General features: G+C 39.9%; 1 protein-coding gene across 2 annotated transcripts in view; it reads right to left on the bottom strand.

Moving 5' to 3' along the window:
* Positions 1-26,910, bottom strand: part of LOC109930469 (syntaxin binding protein 5L) — a 438,683-nt gene that overhangs the window by 386,157 nt on the left and 25,616 nt on the right. For both annotated transcript variants that reach the window (XM_048602948.1, XM_048602947.1), the window contains exon 2: positions 8,586-8,683. In XM_048602948.1, coding sequence (XP_048458905.1) covers positions 8,586-8,683 — 98 coding nt within the window. The remainder of the gene's footprint in view (positions 1-8,585; positions 8,684-26,910) is intronic.

Raw genomic sequence — 26,910 nt, forward strand, 5'->3', positions numbered from 1 at the left:
GTTCTGACCTGAAATGTCAGCTTTCCTGCTCCTCTGATGCTGCCTGGCCTGCTGTGTTCCTCCAGCTCCACATTGTGTTATCTCTGGCCAATTACTGCCTTATCATTCTATTCTCGTACATCAGCAAAGTGATAGAAGGCATGATTGACAGCTCTACCAAGCATCTCCTGCTTATGTCACGACCCCCATGAGAAAGTGCATTGATACTAGAGCCCCACTAATCCTAGGATTATCATAAAACTTAAAACTTTCCTATCCACTGAACTCATCTTTACAAAAAAATTGACTAGGTTTATGTACTCAACAAGAAAATACTATTTATTACAAATAAATCAGCTCCAACCACCGGCAAACAAAATGTGAACTACAAAGTTATAACTCCCTAAATTAAACTTGGCCCATTCTTAAACATCTACACATACATGCAGACAGACGTAGACACCAAAAGAAAAGATGTTATAGGTGGATGAAGAAAATTAAGAAACACACAGTTCATTGGCTCCAGTCCACAGGGTTCAATGAAGAATCTCTTTGCTTCTTCCAAGTCCTTCTGATCTTCTTTCTAAGTCATGTCAATTCTTTACTGAAGACACAGAATAGTGGGCACATAAATTGTTCAGTCTCTCAGTCACCAGTTAGAGGCAGCAGTTTATGGCAAATGGTGAGAGAGAATAGTTAGGTATCTTCCAATTCTTAACTACCGAGTCAGGAAGTTGTCTTTTAAGAGCCTGGAAACCTGTCGTTATATTGTTCACACATAGGCTGTACAATTACCCTGAAGCCAATCAGAGAGTTGTTATCAGGCTGAGCACTCCTGACCCACACAACTGGTGCTGATCACTTTTTCAATAAACAAACTGTTTCTGGACAAAATTGCCCTGAACAGACACTCAGGGTGCCAACGAGTCGTGTAATTCTCCACACTGCTCCTTTCCCCCATCACTTGAACAAGGCAATGGTATAAATAAAACTCACAATGAGTTCCAGTAACTTATTTTAAACCTGCAACATTATTTTCCACATTTTCCTTGATTTAAAATAGTATATTTTTCCAATTTTGGACCTTAATCCAAAACTAGACCAAAAATAAAGAAAAAAGTAAAATGATGCAGTCCTCATAGTCAATAACATGTTCACTGGCACTCAATTTGGATTCTGCCAGGGCCACTCAGATCCTGTCCACAGCATGGTCCAAGCATGGACAAAAGAAGTGAACCACAGAAGCAACACAAAAGTACTGCCCTTGAAATCAAGACAGCTTTCAACTGAATATGGCATCAAGAAGCCCTAGCAAAACTGGAGTCATTGGAAATCAGGGGAAAATACTCCATTTGACAGAGTCATACCTAGCACAAAGGAAGATGGTTGCGGCTATTGGAGATCAGTCATCTCAGGCCCAGGGCATCACTGTACAAGTTCCTCAGCGTAGAGATATTTTCTAATTAACCTGTACAAATGTGTTATTACACATCACACTGGAGAAGGTGGGACTTGAAATTGGGCCTCCTGGCTCAGAGGTACAGACAATACCACTGCATCTCAACAGGCCTTAAGTTCTCAGGGCAATGTCCTAAGCCCAATAATTTTCAGCAAGAACTTCCCTCCATCATAAGGTCAGCAGCAGGAATGTTCAATGATGACTGCCCAATGTTCAGCACCATTCACAACTTCTTAGATACTAGAGAGTGTCCTAAAAGGTCTACAGTTTATCTTTAGACTGTGATTCTTTGTTCTGGACTCCCCAGTCATCGAGACCATCCTTCCTGCATCTACCCCATCTATTCCTGATAGAAACCTGTAAAATTCTATGAGATCTCCCCTGGTTCTTATAAATTCTTGTGAATATATTCCTAAATGATCCAATCTTTCCCATACAATAGTCCTACCATCAGTCTATCAAACATTTATTACACTCCCTCAACAGCCAGAACACCCTTCCTTGGATAAGTAGACTAAAGCTGTGCACAATACTCTAGGTGTGATCTTCAATCAAAACTCAGTCGCCTTTTGTATTTCTAGGGAAGCAGTTTCAGTTTCTCCTATTTATCCTCATAACTGAAATATCTCAGCCTGGAACTATTCTCGTAAGCTTCTTCAACACTCTTTCCAATGCACTCACATCCTTCCCAAAGTGTTGCACCCAGAACTGTATACAATAGTTTAGCTGACATTGGTCATCAGAATGATCAAACAATAGCCTGACACAGTCATACTCGTGGACCCATACTTTACAATGTCCCTGATACCACCATCACCAGTCCTGGATACAACCTGTCCCACCGGTAGGACAGACCCTGCAGAAGTGTTGGCACTGTAGTATACAGTCAGGAGAGTTGCCTTGGGAGTCCTCAACATTGATTCTGAACCCCGTAAAGTCTTGTGGCTTCAAATTAAGCATGGGCAAGAAAACCTCCTACTGATTACCATGTACCGTCCTCCCTCAGCTGATGAATCAGGTACTTTTCCGTGTTGAACTTTAGAGGAAGCACGGAGGACAGCAAAGGCACAAAATGTACTCTGGGTGGGAGATTTCAATGTCCACCACCAAGACTGGCTTGGCAACAGTATTACAGATCAAGTTGGTTGGGTCCTAAAGGACATCGCTGTTAGACTGGGTCTGTGGCAGGTGGTGAGGGAACCAACAAGAGGGAAAAACATACTTGACCTCATCCTTACTAATCTGTCAGCTACAGATGCATTTGTCTATGATAGCATTGATAAGAGCAACCACCACACAATCCTTGTGAAGACAAAGTCCCACCTTGACATTCGGAAAGGTGCAACATTTAAACTGATGCATGAAAATGCATCATGTGGGTCTGTATCATACGTCATAATATGCATTCAAAGTAAAATCATGAAAGACATTTCTGACAAATTTATGTTCCTATGCATTCCACAGGCTAAAACAAACAGGTTCTTGATCCAGGGTTATGGAGAAAGGGCAGAAAAGTGGACATGAGGATTGTCAGATTAGCCATGATCCTAAAGAATGGTGGAGCAGCCTCAAGGGGCTGAACAGCTTACTCCTGTTCCTATTTCTTATGGTCGTATGGTTTTATCCTTGCTGTCAAAATTCATTACCCTGCAACTGCCTTTATTAAATTCAATTTATCACTTGTGTGTCCATTCTGTTAGCCTACAACCTACTGCAATGGATTAATATCATCCTGTCAGTCATACCTTTGGGTTTTGCATCATTGGCAAATTTTGAAATTTTACTCTGTATTTGCAACATGCAAATTATAAGTAATCACATTAGCACTTGACCTTGCGAAACATGACTGTCTACCTTTCTCTAGTCTGAAAATCAACTGTTTACCACGTCTTGCACTTTTCTGTTCTAGAGTTATGATTTCAATTCAAACAGACACAGAGTCTTTATTCATTGAGGCTTAGTTTTGTGAATCAGCCTTTTACATGGTATTTTGTCAAACCATTTCTTAAAATTCCAACAGACAAAATCTATTGTTTCCCCTTCAACAACCTTTTCAATTTCATCTAATAATGAGATTAGATTAGATAAATCAAGCATGATCTGTCTTTAGGAAATGTGTGCTAATTCTCCTTAATTAACTCAAAGTTGCTGTTGAATTTTTTCCTGATTACCCACCACAATGTCTTGTCAGTCATACTTCATTCGTGTCATACCTTGCATTTGTTAAATTACTGCTGCCTTCATTTCAATGCAGTTCTTTTATCCTCCCCATCCTCTATCCACATTGTCACTCACCCCAAAATGAAGCATTGCCCTGATTATTCCACATGCTTTTCATAAATGAGACATAATAGGCTCTAGAATGAAATCTCTCTCTTGTTCCCTTATCAATTATTCTCCATTCACATAATTTCTTACACTGATTAAGTTTCTGATTCATATCATGCTTTTTGAATATCAGAAATAGGGAGATTTGTACTTCATTGCTGCACACTGACAGAATTAATCTCTGCATTCCTGCTCTCCTATAAGATTAAGTCATTTGACATGTATCCAGCACTGAATGGAATATATTCATTTCACCATATCTATTTCAACATTCCCATGATTAAAGCACTTCCATTCTTTTGCTCTTTCTAAGCCAACATTTAAAGAACAGCAAAATAAAACAAAGAACTGCTGATGCTCGAGATCTGAAACACAAACAGAAATTGCTGGAGAAACTCAGTAGGTCTGGCAGCATCTGTGTGACGCAAACAAACATAGCGTGCTGAGTCCAATGACTGTCAGAACTGTTAATAGCTAGGAGCAAGTGGTGTTTATGCTGAAGTTAAATTTGTTTGGGAGTTGTTGACTGGGAGATGGATCTGAAAGGATTAGGTAAACAAGGAGATTATGAAGGTGTTTGGCACGCTTGCCTTCATCAGTCAGAGCACTGAGTACAGGAGTTGGGATGTCACGTTATAGCTGTACAAGACATTGGTGAGGCCACATTTGGAGCACTGCATGCAATTCTGATTGCCTTGCTATCAGAAGGATGTGACTAAAATGGAAAGGGTGAAAAAAAAGTTGACAAGAATGTTACTGAGACTGAAAGGTTTGAGTTATAAGGAGAGGCTGGATAGCCTGCGATTTTTATTCCCTGGAACATAGGAGGCTGAGCTTACAGAGGTTTATGAAATCATGTGGGGCATAGATAAGACGAATAGTCAAGGTATTTTCCTAAAGGTAGGAGAGTCCAAAGCTAGAGGGCATAGGTTTAAAGAGAAAGGGGAAAAGAGACCTCAGTGGCAACTTTTTCCACACAGACGATGCTGCGTACATGGAACAAGATGCCAGAGGAAGTGGTAAAGGCAGATACAATTACAATATTTAAAAGACATTTGGGTAGGTACATGAATAGGAAAGGTTTAGAGGGATATGGGCTAAACGCAGGCAAATGGGCTTAATTCAGGTTAGGACACCTGGTTGGCATGGACAAGTTAGGTTGAAGGGTCTGTTTCCATGCTGTATACCTCTACGACTCTATAATTTCTAAATTAATTCATTGAGGATGCACCACCACAGGACACATAAACTTTAACTTTACTTTTTCACCTGCTCCCCACTTCTTTTGATTCCTCAATGGCCCAAACCTCTGACTATCTTGGCCTTAGATATCTTCAATGATGGAGTATCCACAATCCTTTAGGGTAGAGAATTCAAACATTAACCAACCCCTTGCGTGAAAAAATGTCTCATCCCAGTCCTAATGGGTCAAACCCTTATCCTGAGATCATGCCTACAATGTTCAAAATTCCCCAGCTACGGCAAACAACCTCTTCAGTCTATCCCGCAAACCCCTTCAGAATCTTGTAAGTTTCACAGAGATCACCTTCGCATTCTTCTAACCTCCAGAGAATTAAGAATCAATTTACACACCCTCTCACTACAGGACACCTTTTCCATCCCAGAAATGAATCTAGTGAACCTTGTTGCTTGGCATCCAATGCAAGTGTATCCTTCCTTAAGTATGAAATTATCGCACGCAGTTCTCCAGTTTTGACATCAGCTCTATGCAACCGTAGCAAGACTTTCTCATCCTTTTCCTCAATTCCCTTTAGAATAAAAGTCAAGAAATAATTTGTATTCCTAACTGTTTGTAGTACCTGCATGCTAATATTCTGTGTTCCTTGCAGAAGTACACCCAAAGTGTTCTGAATATCATTTACATGAGTCCTGTCTTTAAATAATTCTGCTTTTCTATTCTCACTACTGAAGTGAGTGACCTCACACTTCCCCACTGCAACCTGTTGATTTAAACTTTTCATATCTCTTTGCTGTATATTTGTATCCTCACTTGATTTTGTATCCTCATCAAACTTATTATTCTCAGTCTCCTCGTACAAGTCATTAATGTAAATTGTAAACAGCTGATGCCTTAGCTAAAAAAATTACAGATTTCCATGGGTCACCAGCTTGAAAATGCCCCATTCATCCCTAACCCCTGTCCATTAACCATTAACCAATAAATATTACATTCAAACATGAGTCCTTACGTTGTGCATTAACCTTTCTGTGACACTGTATTGAATGACTTTTGAAATCCAAGTATTCTATGCTTACTGGATCCACTTTATCTACACTACAAATTACATCCTTAAAAAACTAATTTATTTCTCAAGCACCATTTCCCTTTTATCAAACCACGTTGAACTAAGTCTGATCATACTATGATTTTAACTGCATTATTAAAACTTCCTTAATAAGAGATTCCAGCATTTTCCTGATGTGAAACTAGCCAGCTTTTAGTTCCCAGCTGACTCCCTCGTTTCTTGGCTAGCTGAAATATTCTAGAATCTAGGGAATTTTGGAAAATTGCAATCATCACGACCACTACCTCAGCAGCTACTTTTCTTTGAGCTCTCAGATATAAGCCAATAGTCCTGGATTTATTAGATTTTAGCCCTTTCTGTTTCCCCAATACCTTTTTTCTGTTGATTACCTTAAGTTATTCACTCTTTTTAGCACCATGGTTATCTTTTAATTCTAGCACATAATTTGAGACTTCTACTGTGAAGACAGACACAATGTATTTGTTTGATGAGTCTGCCACTTTCACATTTCCATGACAATTTTTCCTGTCTCTGCCTCTAGAGGACCAACATTTACTACAGCTACTCTCCTCTTTATATATTTATTTGACCCAGGACAATGAAGGAATGATGTATTTCTAAGTCAGGGTGTGTGACTTATAGAAGAATGTTCAGGTTACGATACTCTGTCTAGGTGGTAGCGATTGCAGATTTGGAAGGTATTCTTAAAGGAATCCTGGTGAGTTATTGCAGTGCATCCTGTAGATGGTACATATCTCTGCTAGTGTGCACTGATGGCAGAGCAAGTGTAAGTTTACGATGGTGGATGGTATGGCAATCAAGCAGGCTGCTTTGTCCTGAATATCTGCTGTCAGGAATGTGACTATTGTTAGAGTTGCACTTATCCAGCCAAGTAATAAATTCTCCCCTACATCCTGAATTGTGAAACTAAATTGCTAAATTGCTGTTCAATCTTGCCTTAGTTTCGCTGCCAATCTTCCTGGATCCATGTAGTTGGCATTAAATTCAAATTGTTAAATCATACGATGCACAGTTCATTTAAATATGCTTATAATAATTAGCTCCTGCAAAGGGGAATACCCAGATGCCCTGATATCTCCTTTCATTAAAACAGCAATAGCCACAATTTTATGCCCCAACCCTTGCCATCTCTCACCAATCATGGGCTGTTAATATCAAGTCAGTTAAGCCAACCATCCTTTCTCCATAGATGCTGCCTAAGCTGAAACATATCTCTAGAATTTTCTGTTCTTAATATAGCTATAAAGTACTCTTCTTCGTTAGCTTTGCATAAAAAGTCTGGAATTGATTTCAATTGCAGGTGGGAGTTTCTGAACTCTGTGCTATTTGTGAGGTATTTAGCCCACCTCGTTCAAGGGATAAATCCTGGAGTGAGCAGGTTATTTGGTGCAGTCTGTTACACAGAATTCTGAAATAAGCAACTCTTTGTTATTTTCAATGAAATTGTGATTATTGAATACATTCTCTTTGATATATACCAAATTTCAAACCACTTCTCTGTTATAGACATTGTCATTGATCAACATTTTTGATGCTGAATGAACAAAATCAAGTTTGCTTTTAATACAGCATATACAGGGTAAAATCAAAGTAACTCATCAATATGGTGAAGTTGGTCTTTCAACTTTATTACAGTTTCTGCTGGCTGCCCAGAGTAGTATAACATCCTCACAGATGAGGGCAGAAGTCTCTATCTGAGCCAATTAACGGGCCAATGGTCATAAAATTGTCTTAGCACACCTGCCAAAGCAGAAAAATTATTTGACATGAATGTTTTAATAAAAGTTGATCATTTTAAGAGCATAGGAATTGAGGTCATCTGCCAAACACATCCCTGTTGAATTTAAACAAAAAGAAACTTGCGGTAGATGCAATCACAGCCAAATTTTTATTCAAAAAATCTTGCATAATTATTTAATTTGAATAAAATTGTTTCATCCCAATCTTATTTGTATCAAAGATTTTGTGAATGGTGAAAATTTATTTTGAAAGTTGCAAAGAGCTTAAAATTGCTGAAAAGCATGTATAAGCAAAGCAATATCAGAATGACAAGGAAATTGAAAACAATATGTGAATTATAATTTCAACCATGAGAGACCAAACCATCAGTTGAAAATAATTGGTAAAAGCATTACAGGCAGTTGGTACAAAAAGAAACAGCTCAGCTTTCTCTCAGCACATGAGTGTCAGTTGATGGCAAACCACAATATCAGCAAGGAAAATGTGCTAAAAGAAAATTCCTACCCAAACATCCGCAGCTGATCCAAAATGAATCATATTACCACTTTCCAACATAACCCTAGTCACATGAGTTTAACACTGTCAGACAAGACTTATTTGAATAATATGTCAACATAGGTAAAGTTGCAGGTAAACACTATAATGAGACAAGACAATATGTTATCCTTGACTGTGAATTCCAGATTCAATGTAGCAGAAAGCAGTAGTCAGTATTTGAGACAATCTAAGTATCCACTGCTACAAACCTTCTTGTAAACAAGCTTAAGTCATTTTTTAAAACAGAAGGATACATTCGTAGTGCTCCTGTACGGCATCCAATAGCCAGGATTTTTTGCACTGGATCGAAAGCTAAGGCAGAAGGTTGACAGGGGAAGCCATGGCGCACTGTCTGCAAAATAAGGGATAGGAACAAAATAAACATTAAAAATGACTTTCCAAATATCATCATAAAATAAAATATTATACATTATATAGTAAAAAGTTGGCTTCAATTGCATACATTTAAATCTATACATTTCTACCTGTTCAAAAATCCATTCATATGGCATGAAACATACTGAGCGAAGTTTTGTTTTCTTTCAAAACCAGAAGTAAATTCAGATCCATTTAATTCTTATCAAATTTATATAAACAACCACAGTATCATCTAGTATTTTCAGCTCAGGAACAGGCCATTTGTACAACTGCTCCATGTTCATGTTTCTGTTCCACATCAGCCATTTGTCTTGAACTGACCTGTTAAGAATAATGAGCCTTCAGTTTAATTTCTATTTTGTATTTGCTTTTAAAGAAGGGGGAGACCTGGTTTAGTTTCATTTATATTGGTTTCATAAGTGGTACTGGGGAGTCTGGAGATTTGTATTGTTCACTTGCATTTTATTGATTTTTGATTTTATTATTGTTACATGAACTGAGATACAGTGAAAAGTATTGTTTTGCATGCTAACTGGGCAAATCATACCATACATAAGTACATCAGAATAATAGAACAGAATGCAGAATATAGTGCTACAGCTATAGAGAAGGTGCGGAGAAAGATCAACTTTAATATACGAGAGGTCGATTCAAAAGTCTAATAACACAAGGGGAAAAGCTGTTCTTGAATCTGTTTGTACACGCTTTCAAACTTTTGTACCTACTACCTGATGGAAGGGGTGGGAGGGGTCTTTGATTATGTTGGCTGCTTTCCTGAGGCAGCAGGAAGTACAGACAGAGTCAATGGAAGGAAGGTAGACAAACAGGAGGCTGGAAGAACACAGCAAGCCAGGCAGCATCTGGAGGAAAGGAAAAGTTAATGTTTTGGGTATTACCCTTCTTTAGGACTGACTGGTTTGCATCATGGACTGGGCTAGGTTCTGTAATTTCTTGCAGTCTTGGGCAGACCAGTTGCCATACCAAGCTGTGATGCATCCAGATAGGATGAGGCCAACTTCGACAAGGGAGCCTCCGAAATGTCCACCTTCTTCCTCAACCATGGATTCCCCAGTACCGTTGTCGACAGGGCCCTCAACCGGGTCCGACCCATCTCCCGCACTTCTGCCCTCAACCCTTCTCTTCCCTCCCGCAACAGCAATGGGGTTCCCCTTGTCCTTACCTACCATCCCACCAGCATCCACATCCAGAAGATCATCAGACGTCATTTCCCCCACCTCCAGCGGGATGCCACCACCAGACACATTTTCCCCTCCCCTCCCTTGTCTGCCTTCCGCAGGGACCGTTCCCTCTGGGACACCCTGGTCCACACTTCCTTCACCCCCAACACGTCCCCACCGTCCTACGGCACCTTCCCCTGTAACAGGTGAAGGTGCAACACCTGCCCATTTACCTCCTCCCTCCCCACTATCCAAGGGCCCAAACATACCTTCCAGGTGAAGCAACACTTCACCTGCACTTCCCGGAATCTGGTCTACTGCATTCGCTACTCACAATGTGGTCTTCTCTACATTGGGGAAAAAAAGCGTAGACAGGGCGACCGCTTCGCAGAACATCTATGTTTTGCTCGTAAAAAAGACCCTGAGCTACCAGTTGCCTGCCACTTCAACACACCACCCTGTTCCCTGGCCAACATCTCTGTCTCTGGCTTGCTGCAGTGTTCCAGTGAAGCCCAACGCAAGCTGGAGGAACAACACCTCATTTTCCGCTTGGGGACCCTACAGCCCTCTGGACTCAATATATCGAGTTGAATAATTTTAGGGCCTAAACTCTCCCATGTCCCAGCCCCCTACCCCACACACCAGGCCTTTTACCACACAGCCTGCCATTACAAATCACCTGTTGTTAGTTACTAATAGTCCCCATTAACAACTATTCACCCTCCCAGCCTGATCGTTATCAACTTTTTGTCCAATTACTTTTCTCTCTCTTTAGGCTCTATCCTATCATTTACTCCCTATCTCAACCCCCTCCCTATTTTCTGCATACAAACTGACATTTTCCCAGCTACCATCAGTTCTGAGGAAGCGTTACCGACCCGAAATGTTAACTCTGATTTTTTCTTCACAGGTGCTGCCAGACCTGCTAAGTTTTTCCAGCAACTTCTGTTTTTATTCCATCTATGTACTTGTCCAAATGTTTCTTAAATGATAAAATTGTACTTGCCTCCACCACTGCCTCAGGCAGCCCATTCTCAGTCACTCACCAGCCTCTATGTGAAAAAAATACCCTTCTGGACCCTTTTGTATCGGTCCCCCCTCACCTTAAACCTACGTCCTTAAGTTTTAGACTCCCTGATCATGGGAAAAAGCTGTCGGCTATCCACCTTATCTATACCTCTCATGATTTTATAGACTTCCTTAAGGTCACCTTCAGTCTCCTATGTTCCAGGGTAAATAAAGTTCCAGTCTATCCAATCGCTCCTTATAACATTGCAGTCTAGGTAGCATCCGAGTAAATCTTTTCTGCACTCTTTCCAGTTTAATTACGTCCTTTCTAAAAAGAACAACCGGAACTGCACAAAGTACTCCAAGCATGACCTTATGAACATCTTGTACAGCTGCAGCAAGACGTATTTTTAAAAAGTAGCGACAGGAATTCAATGATACAGAGAAACAGAAGAATGTGGAAGGCAAATAAGCCTAGGTGTTGATGTGTCAGAGGTTGAACACCAGGCAGCTGAACAGCTAAGCTTAGAAAAATAATGGGCTTGCTCTGAAGTTTAAAGTAATTGTTTAGTTTGCAGCTTCTTTCAGAGGACACTTTTAGAACACTGCATACATTTCTGGTGGCCCTTCTACACGAAGGATATTGTTAAACTTGAGAGAGTGCAGAAAAGATTCACAAAGATGTTGCCAGGACTGGAGGGTTTGCGTTAAAGGAAAATGCTGAATAGGCTGGGGCTACTTTCCCTGGAGAGTTAAAGACTGAGGGGTGACCTTATAGAGGTTTGTAAAATCATGAGGGGCATGGATAGAATGAATAGCCAAAGTCTTTTTCCTAGGGTAGGGGAGTCCAAACCTAGAGGGCATAGGTTTTAAGGTGAGAGGGGAAAGATTTAAAAAGGGACCTAAAGGGCAATTTTTTCATGCAGAGGGTGGTGCGTGTATGGAATGAGCTGGCAGAGGAAGTGGTGGAGGCTGGTACAATTACAATATTTCTTTGGCATCTGGATGGGTATATTAATAGGAAGTGTTTAGAGGGATATATGGGCCAATTGCTCGTAAACCCATGCCTGCCACTTTTTTCCAAATGCTCAGCTATTAATTCTTTTGTAATGGACATGAGCATTTTCCCCAATTCTGACATCAGGCTGACTGGTCTATAATGCCCATTTTTATTCCCTGCATCCCTTTTAAAACAGTGGGATTACATTAGCTACCCTCCAGTCCTTAGGAACTGTTTCAGAGTCTATAGAATCTTGGAAGATAACTACCAATGCATCCCCTATTTCTAGGGCCACTTCTTTAAATACACTGGGATGTAGATTATCAAGGTGTGGTGAATTAATGGCACCCAATCCAATCAATTTCCTTAAAGATACTGATTTCCTTCAGTTCCTCCCTGTCACTAAACCCTGTGTTTTCCAGCATTTCTGGTACGTTATTTGTGATCACAGAACCAAAGTATGCATTTAGTTGGTTAGCCATTTCTTTGTCCCACATTTTAAATTCCTTCATTCTACCGTAAGGGTCCTTCACCAATCTTCTTCTCTTCACATACATATAGAAACTTTTACAATCAGATTTTATGTTCCCAGCAAGATCTTGTACTCTATTTTCACTTTCTTAATCAATCCCTTTGCTTTCATTTGCTGTATTATAAACTGGTCCAGCTCCTCAGATCTTTTGGTTTTTTTTTCTGGCCAATTGGTATGCCTCTTCCTTAGATCTAATATTATCTCTTAGTTATGCTTGTAAGCCATGGTTTGGTTACCTTTCCCATTTTACTTTTGTACCAGATATGGATGAACAGTTTTCTCACATAACAAAGTATTTTATTGCATGACATCAGTGGGTATGGTTTACATTAACTTGTGAGACATAATTACCAAGGACTATTGAGAGCTGTACTGAATACACCTGCTCCCTTTGCGTATTCATGAAAAACTCAGATGTCTCCACCCAAAGGCTGTGTGACATTATCAGAGTATGTGGAACTCAATGTAATATGAATGTTAAAAAATTCATAACCATTCCATGTGCAATAGCAGCTGGTTGGGGCTGCAGCAGTCGAAGCAGGAGTTACTGAGCTAGGGCCATAAAAGTGGGACATACCAGGTTGAGGAGTGGTTGGGGTGTTGTTTGGGGGAAGAGGGAGACTACAAGTAGAGAGGAAAGAAAGGAAGGTTACAAGGGTAATGGAAAGAGAAGGGGAGAAGAGGAATAGGATGCAAGGGAGATTTCGGGAGGCTTTAAGGACGAGGGGGGTTTAGAGAGACAGGGAGAGAGAGAGATAGCAAGGGTAGAAAGGGAGGCTACAAGTGGTTAAAGGCTGGGAAGTATAAAAGAAAGCTGGGCTGCAAGGAGGGGAGGAGAGGGAGTCTGCAGGGAATGAAAGTGGGGCACTGCAAGAGAGGTGAAAGAGACAAGCTAAAAAGCAAGGATGGAAGCAATGAGGGTGTAGTGTGGTGTAGATGGAAAATGCAAACTACGCAGAACAGTTTTAAACTGGTCAAAGGAATACTCAGTAAAGTGTGTTCAAAGAAAACTTGAAGTCATCAAAATATTGAATTCCTTGCAAATGAATGTGAAATCTCTATCTTAAGGTTGCATGAAATCAGGAGCTATCATATGACAGGAAAGTGTAGTTGCTGCTACTGCAATTAGTGTTAATTCTAAATCTGAGATCTGAGCTGCAGTAAAAGGGGTTGTATCTGCCTAGTTAAAATATTCTAGCTTTGTGCATTAATGTGGAAAAAAATTAGCTGTGATCTCCCGAAACTGAGAAGGCTGTTTAGAGTGGTAGCTTGCAGATATGTCAATTATTTTGAAAAAAAAACTTTTGTTGCTAACTTGAGGTCTGTATTGCGCCAAGTTAAATATCGTAATGGCTAGGAAGTTGATTTTCTTGTGTGGCTTTAAGATTAATAGAAGGGTGATGATTATTGAGGGTATTGATGAATCCTTCTAACTCTGCATCTCAGAGTCCAATCACTCTATATGTCAAATGAAACATGGAAAGTAATGTTTCCTCCTGATAGCATTACTTAATACAGAAGTTAATGAGAAAGAGCCCATCAAACCAAAACTTAAGCCCTGAAAAATCTAGCCCTCAAGAAAATCTCAAGAAGAGCACTCAAAAAGAAATGTTTTGACCTGTGTCCAATGGCTGAGTGATCATGAAAAGTGCTTAATACATCCTAGTCTTTCTCTCTTCCTAACTCATTTTGAAATTGTTTTCCTCCTTAGTCTTCCAATCATATTCCACCACCTCATATTTATCTATATTGAAGGTTATTTGCCAATTACACACATATTTTACAGCTTTATTAAAATGTTACAAAGACAGAAGTTGCTGGAAAAGTTCTGAAGAAGGGTCTCGACCTGAAATGTCAGCTTTCCTGCTCCTCTGATGCTGCTTGGCCTGCTGTGTTCATCCAGCTCTACACCTTGTTATCTCAGATTCTCCAGCATCGGCAGTTCCTACTATCACTGGAAAAGTTCAGCGGGTCTGGCAGTATCTGAAGAAGGGTCACAGGACCTGAAACATTAACTCTGATTTTTTCTTCATAGATGCTGCCAGACCTGCTGAGCTTTTCCAGGATCTTCTGTTTTGTATTACAGCATCCACAGTTCTTTCGGTTTTTATTTAGTAAGGTGTTCCTGGATTTTGATGCAGTTCTCTTCTGTATTAATAACAGCTCTAAATTTGGCATTGACTGCAAATTGTAAAGTTGTGTTTCCTTTTCCAAAGATCAAATTATTTATGTAAATAGTAAACAACGTTCCCAATACATTCCATGTTCAAAATCACTTTTTTCCCCCCTTCAATTATGGAATGTGGGTGTCGCTGGCTGACCAGTCAGTATTTATTGCCCACCCCTAGTTGTCCTTGAGAAGGTGGTGGTGAGGTGCCTTCTTTAACAGTTGCAGTTAACCATCTGTGGGCTGACCCACAATGCCGTTTAGGAGGGAATTCTAGGTGTTTGACTCAGCGACTGTGAATGGATGATAATATATATTCTAAGTCAGGATGCTGAATGGCGTGGAGGGAAACTCACAGATGGTGGTGTTCCCATGTGTCTGCCTTGTCCTTTGAAATGGAAGTGGTTGTGAGTTTTTGTTTCACAGAAACCCTAGAGTGTGGAAACAGACTATTCCACCCAACAAGTCCACACCACCCCTCCGTAGAGCATCCCACCCGGTCCCAGTCCCCTTCCCCTGCATTTCACATGTCTAATCCACCCAACCTAAACATCCCCGGGCATTATGGGCAATTTAGCATGGCCAATCCACCAAGCCTGCACATCTTTGGACTGTGGGAGGAACCGGAGCACCCGGAAGAAACCCACGCAGCCACGGAGAGAATGTGCAAACTCCACACAGACAGTCGCCCGAGGGTGGAATCGAACCCGGGTCCCTGGTGCCGTGAGGCTGCAGTGCTAACCAATGAGCTACCGTGCCGCCTTACGCTTGTAGAGAGTATACATTGTTGCTACTGAGCATTGGTGTTGGAGGGACTGGATGTTTGTGGATGTGGTGCAAATTAAGCAAGCTGCTTTGTCCTGGATGGTGTCAAGCTTCTTGAGTGTTGTTGCTGCTGCCCCAGGCAAGTGGGCAGTATTCTATCACACTCCTATCTTGTGCCTTGTAGATTATGGACATGGTTTGGGAAGTCAAGAGGTGAGTTACGCATTGCAGTGTTCCTACTCTCTGATGTGCTCTTGAAGCCACTGCGTTTATGTGGCAGTTCCAGTTCAGTTTCTGGTCAATGGTAACTTCAAGGATGTTGATAGTGGGGGATTCAGTGATGGTATGTTAAGGGGCAGTGGTTAGATTGTTTCTTATTGGTGGTGGTCATAGCTTGGCACTTGTGTGATGCGAATGTTACTTACCGTTTGTCAGCTCAAGCCTGGATATCGTCCAGGTCTTGTTGCATTTGAACATGGATTGCTTCAGTGTCTGAGGAGTCATGAATAGTGCTGAACATTATGTAATCTTTAGCGAACATCCCTACTTCTGACCTGATGACAGAGGGAAGGTCACTAACGAAGCAGCTGAAGATGCCAAATTAAATAACTATCCTCAGTACCTCCTCGGTTTTCCATTTTGTTGCCAGCTTTTTATCTCTTGACTCTGATCTTAAGAGTCTAATATCAAAAGATTTGTGAATATTTTAACATATTATGAATATTACACTAACCTTTTCTATTCTTTCTGTTATCTTAAACTGATGTTCACAGCACTCATTTTCAATATAAAGATTATTGAATAATGTTATAAGGATTCTTAGAGCTAAGCAGGAAATATTTTAACATATAATCATTTTAGTATAACCATTTCTACCTGCACAGTTGACATTGTACTCCTAGTGAATACTATTGATGTTTGATCAAGGTACTTTCTTCAATCTTTGAGAATATTCTATCTCTAAGTTGCAGTCAAAATTTGCAATCCATTCTGCCTTTTTGCATCTACATCATCAAATTGTGTTTTGCACTCAAGAGCTTATACTGTATACTCCTCACTACTGGCAAAGCATTCAGCTCGTGTTAACCATCAGGATATCTTTTTAAACTATGGCAACAATCAGGCACTGCAATTTGATACTTAGGACACAAAGAAAATATTGCAGTAAAGAATGCTCTTACTAATTTGGTTCTAGATTGTAGGACAAATCAAACTGTTTTAAGATACTGCTTTTATAGAAGATCAATGACAAAAGCATAAATTGCTGATGAAAAAGAAAAATGTGCATTGAATGGGGAAACTAAATTGAGTGTTTTCACCTACATTTATCTTCCAGAACGTATAAATAAGTTAACAAGTTATTGTATCAGTGATCCAATGCTTCAACCATACTGCAAAACATATGTCCATTCATATGATAGCTCCAAAAAAATTAAATCCACATTTATGCAGAGGTGTCCACAACAATATAAAAGATTGTTTCTAACTTCTAAAAACAACTTGAGACATTTAGCATACACAGCAAAAATGAACTTTAAGTCTCAAGGGTTCAACGCATCAAATTAATTATGCAAAAACAATACAATTGTCAAATATTTTCATATTTGCTTTTAGCAGTTTGGGTTGGTTTGGTAAAGTGATGGAAGCAAAAATGAATGGATGATTATAATTATCCATGTATATATTTTTTGATCTCCAAATCTTTCCCAATTTGTAGTAACTTGTTATGATAGGTTTTAGGTCCATTTTCTAACATTGAGTTATGTCTTTATTTCACAAGAAAGTATCAGTTTAATGTTTTAGCACGTAACATGTATTCAGGAATCAGTTCCCGATCTCAATGGAAAGTCATAAATCAGAGAAAACCTAATTCAGTTTTTGAAATGTTAAGAGGATTGAATCATGAAATGTTAGACCACAAACATAAGTCATTTAGCTTAGTATGCTTCTTGTCTTATACTGCAATTTCTGATCTAAGCCAAAGAATATAAGCATAACTAAAGCACCTCACCAAAACATGAAATTAGTAGGAACTAAGGTTCTCACCAAAATAACTTCCAAAAGTTGATTGGAGTAAACAGTTTGCCGGAAAGGGGATGACTGACAAGTGGCATGCCTTCAAAAGTGTCATAACAAGAGTTCAAGAAGCACTATACTCCTGTCAGAGTGAAAGGCAAGGCTGGTAAGATTAGGGAACAATGGATGAATGAAGATATTGAAGTTCTAGTCAAGGATAAAAAAGAATCATGTATTAGACACAGACGACTGGGATCAAATGAATCTCTTGAAGTGTATAAAAAGTGTAGGGGCATTGTTAAGAAGGAAATCAGGAAGGCAAAGAGGGGATATGAGATAGCCTCGGCAGATAAGGTTAAAGATAATCCAAAAAGAGCAAGGCAGCAACCAGAGAGAGAGAGTAGAACCCTCAAAGATCAACAAGGTTGCCTTTGTGTTGAACCTCAGGAGATGGAGAGATATTAAATGAATATTTTGTCAGTTTTTACTGTTGAGAAAGAAATGGAGGCTAGTGAACTCAGGGAAATAAGTATTGACGCTTTGAAAACTGTTCACATTACAGAAGTGGAAGTGCTGGAGGTATTATAAAACAAAAAGGTAGATAAATCTCCAGGACCTGATCAAGTGTATCCAGGATATTGTGGGAAGTTAGAGAGGAATTGTGGGGCCCCTAGCAGAAATATTTGTATCATCTATAAATATGGGTGAAGTACTGGAGGACTGGAGGGTGGCTAATGCTGTGCCCATGCTTAAGAAAGGCTATAAGGAGAGGCCTGGAAACTACAGACCTTTGAGTCTGACATCAGTGGGTAAGTTGTAGGAGGTGATTCTGAAAGATAGGATTTACATGCATTTGGAGAGGCAAGGATTGGTCAGGGATAGTCAGCATGGTTTTGTGTGAGGAAAATCATGTCTCACAAACTTGATTGCATTTTTTTTTCAATGAAGTAACCAAAAAGATCGATGAAAGCAGAGCAGTAGACATTGTTTACTTGGACTTTAGTAAAGCCTATGACAAGGTTCTACATGGTAGACTACTTAGTAAAGTAAAATCACATGGGATTCAGGGTGAGTTTGCCAATTGGATACAAAATTGGCTTGACAGTAGGAGACAGAGGGTGGTGATGGAGTGTTGGTTTTGGGATTGTAGGCTTGTGATCAGTGGTGTTCCATAGGGATCAGGACTGAGTCCACTTTTGTTTGTCATTTATATAAATGATTTGGATGAGAATATAGGAAGTATGGTTAGTAAATTCTCAGATTACACCAAAATTGGCAGTATAGTGGACAGTGAAGAAGTTATCTAACATTGCAAAGAGATCTTGATCAACTGGGTCAAATAGGCTGAGGAGTGGCAGATGGAGTTTAATTTGGATAAACTTGAGGTATTGCATTTTGGTAATACAAACAAGGGTAGGACTTACACAATTAATGTTAGGATCCTGAGTAGTGTTTTAGAACAGAGAGACCTAGGTGTTCAGGTACATAATTCTTTTAAGTCTGCATCACAGGCAGACAGGGTAATTAAGAAGGCGTTTAGCATGCTTGCCTTCATTGCTCAGACCTTTGACTATAGGACTTGGGACGTCATGTTCAGGTTGTACAGGACATTGGTGAGTAAAAACTAAAAGAACTGCGGATGCTGCAAATCAGGAAAAAAACAGAAGCTGATGGAAAAGCTAAGCAGGTCTGGCAGCATCTATGAAGAAAAAATCATAGTTAATGTTCTTCTTCACAGATGCTGCCACGACATTGGTGAGGCCTCTTTTGGAATACTGTGTGCAGTTCTGATCACGCTGTTATAGGAAGGATATTATTAAACTGGAGAGTTTTCAGAAAAGATTTGTCAGGATGTTATTGGGAATGGAGGGTTTGAAATATAAGAATAGACTGGAACGACTGGGACTTTTTCCACTGGAGCGTAGGAGGTTAAGGAGTGACCTTATGGAGGTTTATAAAATCATGTGGGGCATGGATAAGGTAAATGACAAGGATTTTTTCCCCTAGTGTGGGGAAGTTCAAAATTAGGGGGCATACTTTTAAGGTGAGAGGAGGAAGATTCAAAAAGGACATGGGGGCAACTTTTATTTTACACAAAGCATGGTTTGTGTGTGGAATCAACTGCCAGGGAAAGTGGTGGATACTGGTACAGTTACAACATTTAGAAGACATTTGGACAAGTTCATGAATTGGAAAATTTTGGAGGGATGTGAGCCAAGTGCAAGCAGGTGAGACTAGTTCAGTTTGGGAACATGGTCGATGTGGACTGGTTGGACGGAAGAGTCTGTTTTCATGCTGTATGACTCTATGACTCTATAACACTCAAATGCTGCATGGTTGTGAATATTTGGAACAAAATCAAAAACAGGAATTGCTGGAAAAGCTCAGCAGCTCTGGCAGCATTTGTGGAGAGAAATCAGAGGTAATGGTTTGGGTCCAGTGACCCTTCTTCAGAAATGATGGCAGCTCAGAAAAAGCTGATATTTATGCAGAAGATGGGGTTGGGTGCAGGGGGGAGAGTAAATGATAAGTGGAGATAGAGCCCAAAGAGAGAGAAGAAAAATCAGTTGGACAAAGGAGTGGCTAAAGGTCAATCTGAGGGAATGAATGCTAGTAAGGTCTATCGGCAGCTGACAATGGGCTGTATATGGTAGCAGCCCATGTGATGTCAAAGTCTGGTGTGTTGGGGTTGTTGTAAGGACATGGCCTCAAGCTCTAAGATTGTTGAACTCGACATTAAATCTAGAAGGCTGCAGGGTCCCCAAGCAGAAAATGAGGTGCTGTTCTTTCAGCTTGCACTGAGATTCACTGGAGCACTACAGCAAGCCTGAGAAAGAGATATTGGTCAGGGGACACAGTCATATGTTGAAGTGGCAGGCAACTGGATGCCTAGGGTCTTTATTTTGTGGATAGAACAAAGGTGTTCGGTAAAGTAGTCATCCAACATGCAATTTGTTTCGGAAGTGTGGAGGAGACCACATTGTGAACAGTGAATACAGTAAACTAGACTGAGTGAAGTACAGGTAAAGCACCACTTCATTTGATAGGTGTGTTTGAGACCATGGATAGTGAGGAGGGAGGAAGTAAACGGGCAGGTATGACACCTTCTGGTGGTTGCAGGGGAAGGTACCATGAGGCTGTGGGAATGTGGTGGGAATTTGTTGGGAGTGAAGGAGGAGTGAACCAGGGTGTCCTACAGGGAATGGTCCCTGCAGAAGGCTGGCAAGGCTGTGAATATTTGGAACTGGTTCCAGCTACAGCAATCAATGATGCATCAGTTCACATTGTTAAGGAAAAACAGCTAGATGAGTATGTGGTTAGATGTAAAGTGTTGGAAAACTGAATACATTCTTTTTTAATTTAAAGCCACAATTCAAATAATTTGATCATTCAATTCTGCTTTAAATTCTTACTCCAAGTTTTATTTACATTTCTCATGAATTCAATAATGAATTCCTAGAGAAACAGTCTGAATATTTATTTGGATCGCTTAATATACAAAATTTAAAAATGCCTACATCACCATCATCTACACACCCATTTTGCTAGGGAACACACACTTCATTATGATATCACTATTAAAGGTTAAAATGTCATAGAATCATAGAATTTTATAGTACTCAAGGAGGCCATTTGACCCATCATGTCTGTATCAGCTCCTGAAAGAGCTACCCAGCTAGTCCCACTCTCCAGCCCTATCTTCCTCTAAATTCATCATTTTCAAATATATATCCAGCTCTTTTGAAACCTATGGAATCTACCTCTACGACTCTCCCAGACAGCAAATTCCAAATCCCAACAACTGTCTGAGTAAAGAGGTTTCTCCTCATTTCACTCCTCGCTCTCTTGCTATCAATCTTGAAATTGTGACCCTTAGTTGCTGATATACAAGTAGTGAAAACAGGATATCCTTCTTTACACTGTCAAAATTGCTTAGAATTGCTTAGGATTTTGACATCAAAAAGGTCACCTCTTAATCTGCTTGAAAGAGAATAAGCCTTTAATCTTTTAAAGCCTCTTTAATCTTTCCTTGGATCTAAAATCCTTCATTCCTGGTTTCATTCTAGTAATTTTCCTTTGAACTCTATCTAGGGCTTTCGTATCCTTCTTTAAATAAGGTGTCTAGAACTGAACATGATACTCTAAATGTGGTCTGACCATTGATTTATAGAGGTGTAGCATCACTTCCTTGCTTTTATATTCTATGCCTCTATTTATAAATCCAAGGATCCTATAAGCCTTCTTAACAACTGTTTCAACTTGTCTGGTCATCTTCAGAGAAACGTGCAAGTGAACCCTGAGGTCCCTCTGGTCATGTACTCCCCTCAAAGTTGTATCAATGAGCTTGTATTGTCTCTCCATGTTTCCTCAACCAAAATGCATTACTTCACATTTCTCTGCATTGAAATTCATTTTCCAGGTGTCCGTTCATTTGGCCAACTTTTCAACGTCCTTCTGAAGTTGCTCAGCATCATCCTCACAATTTACTATTCTCCCTTGCTTTGTACCATCGACAAATTTAGAGATTTTGCCCTTGCACCCAACTCTAAATCATTTATATAAATCAGAAACAGCACCAGTTCCTGGGGAACACTACTTTCATCTTGTCTCCAATTTGAGAAATGCCCAATTATACCTATCCTCTGTTTCCTATCTGATACCCAACTTCGAATCCATGCTGCCAAGGATCCATCAATCCCAACCATTTCTAATTTGCTGACTAACTGCTATGTGGTGTTGCATCAAATGTTTTCTGGAAGTCAGGGAATTTAATCACGTATCTAATTTAACATAATTCATTGCAAACACAAGCAATGAACAGTATTTAGAATGGCTTTAGCCACAGTACCAGTGACACAATTAATGTTTATTAGGTCAAAGTCATCATTATTATGCATTACACTCAGAAATTTTCTGGACCTGAAATATTCTAAAACAAATATAAATATTATGATGCATTTTACATTAATTTATACATCATAGGCCACTGCACCCTGTCTTTGCTGTATTATCTAAAATTCAGATGCTTACTAATAAAGTACATTCAAAGCAGCTTTCAACATCCATTATGCGATCCATAATGACAAGTAGGCAGATAAAATTTTTAAAACTTACATCAAAACAGCAGCTCATATGGCAACTATACTTAAGTTTAAATTTCCACAGATTAAGTAGGACACAGTATCACATCAGCCCTTGTATGATTCACTGGCTGTTGAAGACCGATGTGCAAAGTTTTATGATTCTACTTATATATGTATATTCATCCGTAGATATTTCTCCTCCTACTTCAATCAACACACTGTAACCCCAGCTGGTTATGGACTCATGCACATGTTAGTTAACATCGCAACAACTACCTTATGACATGAAACTGGAGCAAGAATTTAAAAAGAAACATCACTTTCAAGATACTAATCTTTACATATAGATAATAGCTACAAACTATGTCAAGAATTGAGGGGTAACCGTGGTTCAGTTGGTAGCACATATATCTCGAAGATTTTGGGAACAAGTCCCACTCTAGGGCCTGAGCACAAAAAATAACAATGGAACTTCAGTGGAGAACTAAGGGAGTTATTTACAATCATAGCTATCATCTTTTGGATGAGATATTGAACTGAGGCTTCATCTAGTTGCTTGGGTGGTTATAGTTAGAGATGGGAATTCTGAAGCAGATAACTTACCTCCTGCCTCCCTAAGACTTGTCCACAATGTACAAGGCACAGCAGTGTCATGGAATACTCTCCACTTGCCTGGATGTACTTCTCACAACACCAAAAGAGTTTGCCACTATTCAGGACAAACCAGTCTACTTGGTCTACACCAATACAGTGTGGAACTGGAGGAACACAGCAGGTCAGGCAGCATCAGAGGAGCAGGAAAGTTAATGCTTTGGGTTGGGATCCTGATGAAGCATCTGCAGTTCTTGCTATCTCCAAGTGACTGAAAACTCTACTGTGAAGCCACTTCCAAGGATGCCCACCTTGAAGAAGTTGTCCTCCTCCCTCCAAAAGACCTCAGTGGATCTCTCTCCCACTGCAACCCACTGGTGATCTCCTCCGCCCTAAAGCTCTTCGACCACATACTGAAACAAACCCAGCACTACAGCCATGTCTCCTTCCTCAGTACCTGAACACGCAGCCGGCTCATACCCCATGGACTCCAAACGACATTCAGGCCATCCAGTTGTAATGAAGGATCCCAACCCGAAATGTTGACTCTCCTGCTCTTCTGATGCTGCCTGACCTGCTGTGCTCCTCCAGCTTCACACTGTATTGACTCTGACTCCAGCATCTGCAGTTCTTGCTATCTCACTTGGTCTGCACACCATCTACCAACTTAAACACTTACTTCCTCCAGAAGCAATGCACAATCACAGCAGAGTGTGCCATCTTCAAGGTGTGTTGCAGCAATTCATCAAGATTCCTTCAACAGCTACTTCTAAATGTGTGTCATCTATCACCTGAAAGAACAGGACAGCAGTCTCATGTTAACACCACCATATGAAAGCTCCCTTCAAGCCAAACACCATCCTGATTTGGAACAATAATGAGATTCCTTTACTGTCATTTCATCAGAATTGTAGAACACCCTTCCTAACAGCAAAGTTGGTACACCTACATCAATTGGGCAGTGGGATGTTTCAAAAACATAGCTCACCATCACCCTCTGAAGAGCAAGTGGGGATGAACAAATAACTGGTGGCCTTGCCACCTACACTCACATCTCAGGGAAACATTACAATAAAACAGATCAAAAAGGAGAAGACAAATTGTCCCCAATATTGTGAGACAATTTATCCAAGAATCAACATAATCAACATAATAAAAAAAGCTTTCCATGATCCTGTTGATTTTGATGGAAGTTTGTTATGCACAAATTAACTGCCACATTTCCTACATTACAACAGAGACTGCATTTCTAAAGTACTTTATTGGCTGTAGTGTATTGAGACATCTGGTAGTTAGGAAAGGCACTATATAAACAAGATTTTTTTCTTTCAACTCTATTCCAATTTGAAATTGGATGGTTAGATTTCTGCTCTGATACAATTCTCAGGAATCAATTGCTTTTCCCCAACGTAGCAAATGACATGCAGACTTTGATATTCATCCCTAAGTCAGGGACATAGAGTCAGGAGATTTCCTAAACCTGCTTGTTAAAAATGTCTGCCCAGACATCAGATTTTCAATCCAGTGAGACAGGAGACCTTGGAAGTAGTGTGGAGAATGCCTTACATGGAGATGGGCTAGGCTATAGCCTTTCCCCAAGCTCCAACAGAGTATCCAAACTTTTAAAAAAATGAATAAAACATAAAACATCTCTTCAGCCTTCAACGCACACACTCTCCATGCCCCACTTATGACAACCAAAGTCATCTCAAGTCCTAGAATCATGTCCCCATCTCATGTCTCCATAGCTCCTCCTCACACTTTTATGACAATCTATAGGCATAGCTATGAACTTATGAAATAGGGGCAGCCATACAGCAGGCTGGAAGGGCCACATAGCCTGTTCCTGCTCCTATTTTCTATGTTTTCATGTTTCTATTACATAGTGCTGGTTCCATCACCTTCTGAAGCAGAGTTCCAAAGATGAACACCTTTCTGAAGGATAGAAATTCTCTTCATCTCTATCCAAAGAGGGTGAACCTTAATTTTAAAAACAGTGTCTCCTTATTCTGGATATACCCACAAGAGGAAACATTCTTTTTGCATCCACCTTAAGATAATTTAGGATCTTGTACACTTCAATCAAGTCACCACTCACTCTTCTAAACTTCAGTCGAAGCAGCCCAGCCTGTCCAACCTATCTTCATTGGACAACCTACTCACTCCAGGTATCAAACTATTGAACCTCCTCTAAACAATGCATTTACATCCTTTCTCAAATAAGGTGATCAAAACTACACACAGTATTCAAGACGTGGTGTCATTAATGCCTTATACAACTCAAGTATAACATCCTTATTTTTATATTCCTTTTGTGATAAAGGATAGCATCCCATTCATCTTCTTGATTGTGTGCTGTACCTCAATGCTAACCTTTTGTAACACGTGCACTAGAATATCTAAATCGCTTTGTAGAATTCTACAATTATCCTTCATTAAGTAAAACTCTTCATTTTTTAATCTTCCTGCCAAAATGAACAACTTCATATCTTCCAACATCATAATCTTTCTGCCAGATTATTACCCATTCACAGAATCTATCTTCGTTCGGAAACTCCTTATATCTTCTTCATGCATACCTTACTCTATCTTGATCTCATCTTCAAATTTATCAACCATGCCTTCACTCCCCTCATCTAAGTCATTGAAGTAAACTGTAAAAGTTTGAGGCTCCAGTATAGATCCCTATGTGACTTCACATGTCGCATCCTGCCAATCACATAAACAACACTTATGCCTAGCCTGTTTTCTACCAACTAGCTAGCCATTCTTATGTCAATGCTAATATGTTACCCCATACCTTTAGTTTTTATTTAACACAAGAAACTTTGAAATGGCATATCTTGAAATCCAAGTACAGTATGTCTACAGGCTCCACTTTATCCATAGTATGTTACTTTGTTTTACTCAGTCTGGGATGTCAGCATCACTGGCTGAGCCAGCATTTATTGCCCATCCTTTGAAAAAGTGGTTCTGAGGAGGGGTCACCGGACCCGAAACGTTAACTCCGATTTCTCTTCACAGATGCTGCCAGAGCTGCTGAGCTTTTCCAGCAACTTCTGTTTTTGCTTGAGAAAGTGGTGGTGAGCTGCCTTCTGGAACCTCTGCAATCCATATGCTGTGGGTAGACACACAATGCAATTAAGGAAGGAGCTCCTAACTCCTTCAAAGAACTTGAACAAATTGATTAAACAAGATTCCTCTTTTGCAAAATCATGCCAAAATTTCTTGATTACCTTGAGCTTTTCTAAGTGCACAGCTATAATCCGTTTAACGATGATGTGGAGGTGCCGGAGTTGGACTGGCGTGGACAAGGTCAGAAATCACACGACACCAGGTTTGAGTCCAACAGGTTTATTTGAAAACACAAGTGTTCAAAACGTAGCCCCTTTGTCGGGTGAAGTGAGAAAGAAGCACACAGAACACAGAATTTATAAGTAAAAGATCAAAGGGTCACACAACTGACAAGGATGTATAAAATAAATCAAAGTTGCTATTAAATCTTACATCAGTTAGAAGGTTTTAATTGATAAATATCTATATGTAAATCAGTGAATAGGTTTGAAGTCACTGTCCTGAGAGAACGAAAAGTTTTATTAATGTAAAGAAGAGGTCTGACAATGTATGCTGGGTGTGAAGCCTTGATTAGAATCTGCTTGTGTTTTGGTTTGGAGTCAGACTGATTTTATTTCTAAAGTAGGAATTTATAAAAGGCCATATTGACAGACTGCCTATAAATTGTATCAGTGAACAAAACACAATGTATCCGCAAATACAGTTTTCAATCCACAGATGTGTGTGTGTGGGGTTGGGTGTGTATGTGTGTGGGGTTGGTTGGGGGTGTGTGTGTGTGTGTGTGT

Source organism: Rhincodon typus, chromosome 11, assembly GCF_021869965.1.
Source record: "Rhincodon typus isolate 14 chromosome 11, sRhiTyp1.1, whole genome shotgun sequence".
In the NCBI taxonomy this organism is placed as follows: Eukaryota; Metazoa; Chordata; class Chondrichthyes; order Orectolobiformes; family Rhincodontidae; genus Rhincodon; species Rhincodon typus.